This window comes from Leishmania martiniquensis, chromosome 17, assembly GCF_017916325.1.
Source record: "Leishmania martiniquensis isolate LSCM1 chromosome 17, whole genome shotgun sequence".
Lineage (NCBI taxonomy): Eukaryota > Euglenozoa > Kinetoplastea > Trypanosomatida > Trypanosomatidae > Leishmania > Leishmania martiniquensis.
Window position 1 is genome coordinate 23717 of NC_090152.1, and position 8784 is coordinate 32500.

Consider the following 8784-nt stretch of genomic DNA (forward strand, 5'->3'; position numbering starts at 1 on the left):
ATGTGTCTGACGAGGCCCGCGTTCACTAATTCCACTGCTCTCAGAAATATAACACATCGACACGTAAAGCAAAGCGTTTGAAGCAACAAGAGTCACCCCTAATGATGAGAGCGCAAGGCGAGCAGTACGCGCACATAGAGGAAGCCGGAAGAGGCCGGATGCGCTTGGCACACACACACACACAAACACATGCATGCATCCGCCAATGGGTATCACTGCACAGGCGCGCCCTCAGCCTCCGCTGTGCAGCTTCTCGAAAAAGACAAAAAAAAAGAGTATGCCGAGCAGTTGGCAAAAAGAAGAGCAATAAGCAGTACGACAACGGTGAGAAAGGACGTCTCTCTGCAACTCAATTCATGCTAAAAAGAGCGAATAGGTCCAAGGCGTAAACGGAAGAGAACGAATGATAGAGAGCGGCGTGCGAGGAGAGACATGTGATTTCGACCATCGCCTCACCTCTCGCTTCGCTTGTTCTTCTTTCATTGTGTGTATGGTGATAACAACAACAGCACTGCCGGCGAAGGTGCTATGATGAAGCGAAAGTGGCTAAAAAGCGCAGCACTCACGTAGCCACGACCACAGCAAATGTACACCGTCCTTCGGCGACGTTACTTCGACCACTTCGATTTCCTCGTCCTGCTCCGACGCATGCTCCAACTCGCAGTTGGAATGCTGTATCCGCTGGGCGGCCGCGGGCATAATCAGGGAGGTGCGCTCCGGAGCATGGAGGGCAGCTGGAGGCGCTCGAAGCCGCCTGCGACGGCGTCTACGAGCATCGGAGCTGCTCATCAGACGTCCCTCATCGCCTACTACAGGCGCGAAGCACATTGGGCACATGGAGGATCGCTGCCGCCACGATTCCAAGCACTGCAAGTGAAACCCATGCTCGCACTTGAGCAAAATAGCAGGGTTGTCTAGGGTGAAGTGCTCCAAGCATATAGGGCAGGTGGTAAGGTGATATTCACCAACATCATAGGTCTCCAAATCGCCAACAAAGCCATCGTCGTTGAGGTAGTCGCTAAGGTTCGAGCAGCTCGCGTCGGGCGAGCCGGCCTGCACTGAGGCGACGGATGCCACGGTGGGAATAAGGGCTGCTACAGCAGCTTTCGTATGCAAACCTCCTTGCATAATACACCCTCGGGGGACTTGCCTGTTTAGCCTCTGAGAGGCGAGTTTGTGGTGGTGCTATCGAACCAAAAAAATGTGAGTTGCCCTTCAGATCCGCTGGCATACGCCGTCTCGGGAGCGAAGGCCACAGCTAAGGGGAGAAGGTGGTCCGTAGGAGAGACCTGACGCGCCTCACGGCCGGCACGGCTGCAGAAACAAATCTGTGAGAAGCACTTTCACGGTAACAGCTGAAGGAAAGTCTGAGAGGGGAGCGCAATCGAACAAAAGACGTCGGTCACTGATGAACGGCTCATCCAAAGGGAAGGCTGGACGCTGTGAGGCCGCAGGCACACTCAGTCACCCAAGTCGAGTTCGAGCTCGAGCATCAAAGGGCAACGCGTCGATGGAAGTGAGTGGAGGTTCACAACATAAACTGAGAGTGCGCTTCAGAACATCGTGAGATCACGCGCGGATGAAGAGCGGTGACGACTAAGGCGCCGACCGAGGTCGCTAACGGGCGAGGGTAGCCTCGCTGAGCCACGGCTGGCTCACGTCGGTGCCTCTCTCATTAAGTGCTCGAGAGACCCTACGGTGCAGCGAGCAGACACGTTCCCGAGTGCGCCAGTTCTTTCGTTCACAATCGACTCCCAGAGCATCGTTAAGAGAAACAGTGCGGGTGTTTTTTTTCGGATCTCTCAGACATAAAACAGTCCACCGCTTCAATACGTGCGATAGACTCTCTGTATGGTTAGGATGTGGGTGAGCTACATAGGAGGCCGCGACGGGAGGCGCGAGGAGCGCAACGCGTCTGCTGCGATCGGCTCCAGCTCTGGCCGAGCACCCTCACTTACTTGTGTCGTCACTCCTTTCCCTCATCACCTTCGTGAATAAAGCGCCCGGGGTACAGTAGCCGTCGCAAGGCAGTTGGCGCGAGTCGCTTGGGATCCGTGTCTACGACCTCTCCCGCGGCATGCTTGCGGTCTTCTTCCCTCTCCTGTTGAATCATGAAGTGATAGAACTCCGGATCGAAGAACCTCAGCGCCGCCTCAAGGGCGTGGGGCACAATCACAGTAGAGAAGAGGATACCGATGAGGAGCATCACGGCATAAGAAAAGAGGGCGAAGAGGCGCACGCGATCTAGTCGGTGTACCTTTTTTCTCGACAACTGCAGCTGACGGTGCAGCGCTGGTGAGGCACCGTTTCGGTGCCAGAGGCTAACAGGATTGACAGACATCCTGTAGGCCGTCTGCAGAATGGCGTACTCGCTCTCGCCTGTGGTATCCTTTGCTGTGTCAGGGTGGGCTTCGAGAACCAAACTTCGATAGCGAGCACGGACTTCCGGCAACTCCGCGTGGTCCGGCAGCCCCATTACCTGCAGCGGCGATCCGTGCTTCTGAAGCCATTGCAGCTCCTTCTCTAGCTCCGCCGCGCGCTCCATGCCAGTTTGCATGCGAATCGCAATACGCTGCTTTAGTGGCTTCGGTACAAGCGTGACAAAGAGGGAGCGCAATGCCAGCGCGAAGCACCCCGGCCTGTAGCTGTGCTGCTTTCCCGTGGTGGCGCAGCGCAACGCATCGAAGCGCGGCAGTCTCTGAATCAGCACCGGTGTTGCATTCACCGTCAGCCGTCGCATCTGCCGCTGCTTCAGGGCGAACCAAGAGAAAGGGCGTACGTAAAACTAGTGCAGCCTCCCGCTGACACGAGAAGAGAATCAGACAAAGTCTCGCTGAGCAGTTGTACGCTCAAAAAGAGAGACCGTTCGCTTTGGCGGGCACTCACCCGGAGGCCCGAGAATGGCGCGCCGTTTTACTCTCGCGGCGCTCTGCACGAGGCACATGTGAACAGAAAAGAGAGACACGAGTAAAGACGTGTAGGTGTGGGAGAGGGTGAGTAAGAGATGCTGCGACCGGAGAGAGCGAGAGAGAGGGAGAGGGAGGGAGGGAGGAAGGTGCATGCCGCGGATCGTCAGACAGTGAAGCGTCGGATCCTGCGGCCACGTCGACTGCTGCCAAGTGCCTCGCAAAGCGAAGAGGCGCTCATCCGAGGCGGTCTGTCGTCTACGGGTGCGGAACGTTTGGACTTGGCAAACATTGGAACTGATCGTGGTGTCCAAAGGAGAAGCAGAGGGGCCCTTGGAGGCATGTGAATCAGTTGCAATGTCAATAGCTAAGATGAGCAACACTGAATTCATGCTGCTTGTCGCCGTGTTTCTTGCTAGTGTCAAAGAGGGGAGGGAACGAGGGAAGGACAAGTACAAGGCGCGGTGGACGAAGGGGCATACGCGGACGAAGCAGGTGGCCGTAAACCCCTCTCCACTGTGGCCGCATCGTTACAAAAAATAGCCAGAGGCGCGCCCTATTGAAACTCCCGAGCAGCGGAGGCTTAGACGTTTGCAATCGGCACCTATCTCGACACATTTTTTTCGGCAAGCATCATCGGGTCAGGTCGGAGAGTTGAAGAATTCACTCGTTGCTCCAGAAGCGGCACAACACACGGCGGTTGTCAAACTTACTGCCGTGCAGGTGGGCAATGGCAGTTGCGGCCTTTTCCTTACTCGACAGATTCAACACGACAGCGACGCGGTCGTCAAAGTCGGCGGAAGCGTCGGTGACGCTGTCCGGCTGTTTTCCAGAAGTGGATCTGATGCCTTCCACGCGCACAGCCTTTGCAGACAGTTGCTCAGGCTCGTCATCTACGAGTACCTCCCATGATTTGACCTTATCTTTCGAGACAGCCTCGACTCGCTCGACCAAGGCCGCTACCAAATCTCGTTGCTCCATCTCTGAAGCAGCATTGTAGTCTTCAAGGGTCGTGACGTTTGTCAGTAGCACAAACGCCGAGGGAGTACCAGCTGGACCGCCGTCGTGCAGCAGCCGCTTGCGCTTCTTGTGGATGCTTTGCTCTTTTCGCCGCCGCTCCCACCGCTTGGAGATGTCCTCGCGAATCAATTCAACAATATGTTCCACCGTAAGGTGTTGCAGGGACGACTCCTTCAGCACACGGTTAAACCAGAAACTCGCTACGGCACCCCACTGCTTCTCATAAAAGTGGAAGTGCGGCTGATCTCGAAGGTTTTCAGGCATCCTCAAATCTTGTATGGAGAACTGGAGACGTCGGCCCGTGCTCCCCCACACCACCAGTGAGTCCACTTGATCTGACATCGCCGTTTCACCTGCTCAGCAGGCTGTGACGATAGATGTTCACTGCTTCTACAAACGGCGAGCACAGCTCAGAGTCGGTCCCCGTGCCATCGCGTACCACACAGCCACAGGCGGCAGCAGAAATAGAGAGCGAGAGAAAGCACGAGGAAGGGGGTGGAGGTGCCGGCGGCGTACACCACAAAGGGATAAGAAGTGCCATGCGTGTCGGTTAGCCGCACGAAAAATAAGACGTAGGAAGTAAAAGAAGGAAAGAGTGTGCAATGCTCTGGGCCCGTCGATCCGGACGCGGCGCGAGAGCGGCCGTCGGGGCCGTATGCGAGGGAGGCAGCAAGATGCTTTTTTTGTCTGACTAGACGCCTTTTCTCGTCTGACGAAGAAGAGAGAGGCGCACTCAAGTCCGACCGGCAGTCGAGCTGCACTCCTCCACACTACAACGTTGTCCCTACGCAGCGCACCGTTAATTCGCGGTGTTGTGACAGGAGTCCAAAAGGCGGCAGAGAGTCCGCAGCAGCTGAGCCTCTGCACTGATTCGTTTGACCACACATTAAGAAAGCCACGACCGAGTCACGCCGGGAGCTCCGCTGAAAACATGAGCGATTGTGTATAGGGAACTTGACCAGGTAAGAGACTTTGAATGAGGAAATGGAGGGGGTGGAAGAGAGGGAGTCGACGCGCTACAGCGGATTTTGGAGTCACCACGTCTCACTCGTCATGTACATGCGGAGATTATCGTGAGGGCGAGGATCATCATGTCCTCACAGGCTTGTCTCTCTCCTTCCCTCTCTGCCCAACCTCCTGACTCTTCTGTGGCTTCGGGCACCCGTCGCAGCCCCGTCTCTCGCTGTCCAAGTCAGGGAACAGCAACGAAGCACCTGAGAGGAGGGCAAGCCACGTGACGCCGTCCCAGCCGAAGAAAAAGAATCTGCGGACAAGGGCGGGGAAGTCAACTGCTGCGCGTGTGGCGGCGGCTGAGGGCGAAGAATGGCCCTGCGCCAGAGATTCAAAGAGGCAGTGAGAGACAGAAAGAATGGGATAACAAGCGAGGAAAAACAAGTTGAAAGAGAGAGAGAGAGAGGGAGCGCGCGCATCTTGATCCGAAGTCGTCGCCGTGTTCGACAGCGTTAGCGACCACCGAGGTAGAAGAGGCGAGAACAGTGATGAAGCACGCGCCTGTGCACAAATACGGGGCGCGCAAAGAAGAGGAAGCGACACTCAGGGCACCGCGCCGTACTCCCCAAAGGAATCACTGCACGCAAACAGAGAGCGAAGTATGCTGAGAGCTGCATGACACACACAACATGCGAAGAACTTCAGCAGACATCGTGAAGGGTAATAGAAAAAGAAAGAGGCATCCAGACACTTCACTTTCTCCCCACCCCACCCCCCAAGCACACCTGCGCATCCGCGCACAGGCGAGTGCGCGTAACCATGGAAGCCGCTCCGCTTGTCGACATCAAGACAAGAGTGCGGACAATGGACGTACAACGAGGAGCGGCAGGCCATGAGAGGAGTGAAGGCGTGCAAAGAGAAAAGGGACGAGACGGCCCCGTATCCCGCAGAGCGAGCGCTCCACCTACCCACCTGTTCCGCTTCTTTTCGCGCTCTACATCTTCTCATTGCGCCTCGCCATTGGCGGGCGCGAAATCGGAGGCAGTCGCACGCTCCGCGAGTCCTTCTTCACAGGGTGCTTTGGTGGTACGCTGCCGACACTGCGCTTTTGCCGCAAGGAGCTCACCGTATTCGACGATGAGGTGGTGAGCGTGTCGTCGCAGCTGCCTTGGATGCCTCGACTTTGGCTGTCCCCTATGGAACCGCTGTAGGACAGTGAGGCGGGGGTCAGCTTCTCCTTCAAGAAGGAGTTGATCTGTCCAATGGTGTCCGCACTAATTCCAGTGTCCCCGACGTTGACACTTGTGACATGCGAGAGCGGGTTGCGAATCATTCGCACGATGGAGCGCCCTGCCACGGCTGGAATGGGATTATGAGAAAGGTCGATCGACTGCAGCGAAGGGTGTCGGGCAACCACCTTGGTCAGCGACTGTACGACCGATAAGCTGTGAATATTATTCCAGCTAAGATTCAGGTGCTTCAAGAACGGACACGTGTCTATCATAGATATCAGCTCTAGCAGCGCCGTTGGGCATGCGTGGAACATGCGGCTACACTCTAAAGATGTGCTTGTCGGTACGTAATGGCCCGTGACCAGATAGCGGTAATCGCGCAAAATTGGAAACCCATCATACCCAAGACGCACTAGCCGTTGTACCCTTTGCAGGAACAGCAGGCGGTGCGCTCCCATCACGGCGAGCACCACCGCTCGCCAGTGGGCGGATGGTCTCAGCAGCGCCACCAAGGGCATCTGCGAGGCGTAGAGGGACGCCCGCCGGTTCGCGTCCAAACCCTCTTTGATCCACGGGTGCGTGAGTGCATCTTTGGCGCTCATTCGTCGGTGTGGGTCATAGAGGAGAAGTTGACTAATGAAGTCCTGTAGCAGCGGTAGACAGCGCGGCCCACCAGCACCACTTTCCTGCGGACGATACCCGCGGCAGATGTCCTTCTTCAGCGCCGACTCCGTGCGAGCCTGAAACGGGTAGCGGCCGTGAAAGATCACGTGTGTCATGACGCCCAGGGCCCACATGTCCACCGGCTTCCCGTAGTTCTTCTCTAGCAGAATCTCTGGTGCCATGTAGTGCAGCGTGCCGCAGCACGTCGTCAAGCATTGTTCACTACCGGCAAATACGGAAAGTCCGAAGTCTGATATCTTCACGACGAGGTCATTTTGCGATAACAGGCAGTTACTCGGCTTCAAGTCGCGGTGTACGATCCCCTTCTCGTGAATGTACTCCACTGCCATCAGCAGCTGCGTGAGGAATCGCCGCGTCTCGAGCTCCGACACGCTTTGCCGTTCTATGCGGTGCTGAAGAGAGCCGCCAGGAAGGTACTCCATCACAATCGAGAGGCATGCGTCGTCTTGATACGTCTCCTCGAGCTTCACGATGTTGGGGTGTGAAAGGAGGCTCATCGTTTCCACTTCCCCCATGACGCTTCGTAGCCCCTTTGTGCCTGCCTGGCGCTTGTCGATGCGCTTCACCGCGTAGAGGTCCTTTGCCCCCGTCCGTCGAGTCGCGCTCCAGACGTCGCCATAAGAGCCAGAGCCAATTTTTTCGATCAAGACGTACCGTGACTGAATGTCAATGCTGTCAGAGCTGCCTCCGCTCTTGGGATTGCGGGAGAGGCTGTCTTGCAAAGCGTAGAAGTCCATACTTCCTCTTGCATGAAGCCGCAAGCAGAAGGGCGTATGGCGTTTCCCCAACGTTTCTTCGTCATGTGTTGTTCGGTACTTTGCGAGAGTCAGCGCGAGAGGGGGGGCAGAGACAGCAACGCGAAGAAGAGAGCGGTGGTGCAGCGTGCAGGAGGCATTTTCCGGGTGTACGCAGAGGAGTCGGGGACTCCGATCAGTACCAGTGCGCTTGCCCGCCCTCGCGAAAACTAGCTCCGCTCGTCCCTCAAAGGCCACACTCCGTTGCGGTGCCGGCATGCGGTCCAGTGTAAGGAGGGCGGAAGCAAAGGGCCCCTCCGCATAACATCGCTTCGTGTACCCGAAATCGGGAAGCGGTCACATGCGCGGGCCTTCACCGAAGGTAGCAGAGCGGTGGCGGCATTATGGCCCAAGACGAGCACCGAGTAAGGTGTCCAGCCGGTACGTGGCAGCTGCTTCAGCTGCCACACAAAGGGTGGCGGTCGGTGACTGGCACACGCATCGGAGGTGGGCCCGGTGTATGTGCCATCGTCTTCAGCGAACGTGCTCATCGGGCGGGAGAGAAGAGTTGGTATACTGGTAAGGAGGCGCGTCTCAGCTCCAGCGGTAAAGGTGGATCTGCAGAGAGAAAGAGACGGTTGCATGCAGAGCACCCAAGCGCACAAGAACACCGTATCACATAGTTCTTACAAGACAACAAAAAAGGACGAATGTAGCCCCGACACACAATATTCACAAGAGCCGGAAAATAAAAGGACAACACGAACAGAACCTCCGCCGCGCTCACGACGAGGAAGGATGAACGCTTGCAGTGTGGCACTGCTATAAACTGAGAGTGCACCTGAGGCAGCAAAGGCTGAACATCCATCGTTCATGCGTGTGATGGGGAGCTTAGCCATAGCCTCAGCCTTCTCCTCTCCCCTTCCGATTCCCAACGGTGTCACCAAGACACGAGAAGCACCACAAGACAGCAACGAAGGTTGACAGCTGCACTCCTCAGACGTTTCTTCTTGTGCATTCTGCAACGATCTGTGAGATGAGTGGAGCATCCGCGAATACAGAGGGTGAGGAGAATGAGTGAGGATTGGCAAGGCTATCAGCGAGCTCCAAGCCCTTGCTCACGGAGCCTCTCCACGAGCCAATCCATGCCTTCCAGCAATCCGTCACCTGTCTTAGCGCTGCTCTTCACAATTGTCCACGTACGGTTCATGATGGAGGACACTCCAAGCTGATCGGCAATTTCAAGCTCGCTGGCAG

The 8784-nt window shown here is 56.5% G+C and overlaps 5 protein-coding genes across 5 annotated transcripts in view; all 5 read right to left on the minus strand.

Annotated features, from left to right (window-relative positions):
• Positions 1-546: 546 nt before the first annotated feature.
• LSCM1_05469 (uncharacterized protein) lies at positions 547-1128 on the minus strand (the record flags this gene model as incomplete). The annotated part of the gene is made up of 1 exon (XM_067322932.1): positions 547-1128. The coding sequence occupies one exon, from the start codon at positions 1126-1128 to the stop codon at positions 547-549; it is 582 nt and encodes a 193-aa protein (XP_067179567.1).
• Positions 1129-1966: 838 nt separating this feature from the next.
• On the minus strand, positions 1967-2740 carry LSCM1_05470 (uncharacterized protein; the record flags this gene model as incomplete). The annotated part of the gene is made up of 1 exon (XM_067322933.1): positions 1967-2740. The coding sequence occupies one exon, from the start codon at positions 2738-2740 to the stop codon at positions 1967-1969; it is 774 nt and encodes a 257-aa protein (XP_067179568.1).
• Positions 2741-3569: 829 nt separating this feature from the next.
• LSCM1_05471 (uncharacterized protein) lies at positions 3570-4268 on the minus strand (the record flags this gene model as incomplete). Its single annotated transcript, XM_067322934.1, has 1 exon — positions 3570-4268. One exon carries the CDS (start codon positions 4266-4268, stop codon positions 3570-3572), a length of 699 nt encoding a protein of 232 aa, XP_067179569.1.
• A 1603-nt stretch (positions 4269-5871) lies between these two features.
• LSCM1_05472 (uncharacterized protein) lies at positions 5872-7530 on the minus strand (the record flags this gene model as incomplete). Its single annotated transcript, XM_067322935.1, has 1 exon — positions 5872-7530. One exon carries the CDS (start codon positions 7528-7530, stop codon positions 5872-5874), a length of 1659 nt encoding a protein of 552 aa, XP_067179570.1.
• A 1093-nt stretch (positions 7531-8623) lies between these two features.
• LSCM1_05473 (uncharacterized protein) overlaps positions 8624-8784 on the minus strand; it is a gene marked incomplete at both ends in the record, with an annotated part of 567 nt that continues 406 nt past the window's right edge. Inside the window, one exon of the mRNA XM_067322936.1 lies at positions 8624-8784. This exon is cut by the window's right edge and continues 406 nt beyond it. Coding sequence (XP_067179571.1) covers positions 8624-8784 — 161 coding nt within the window.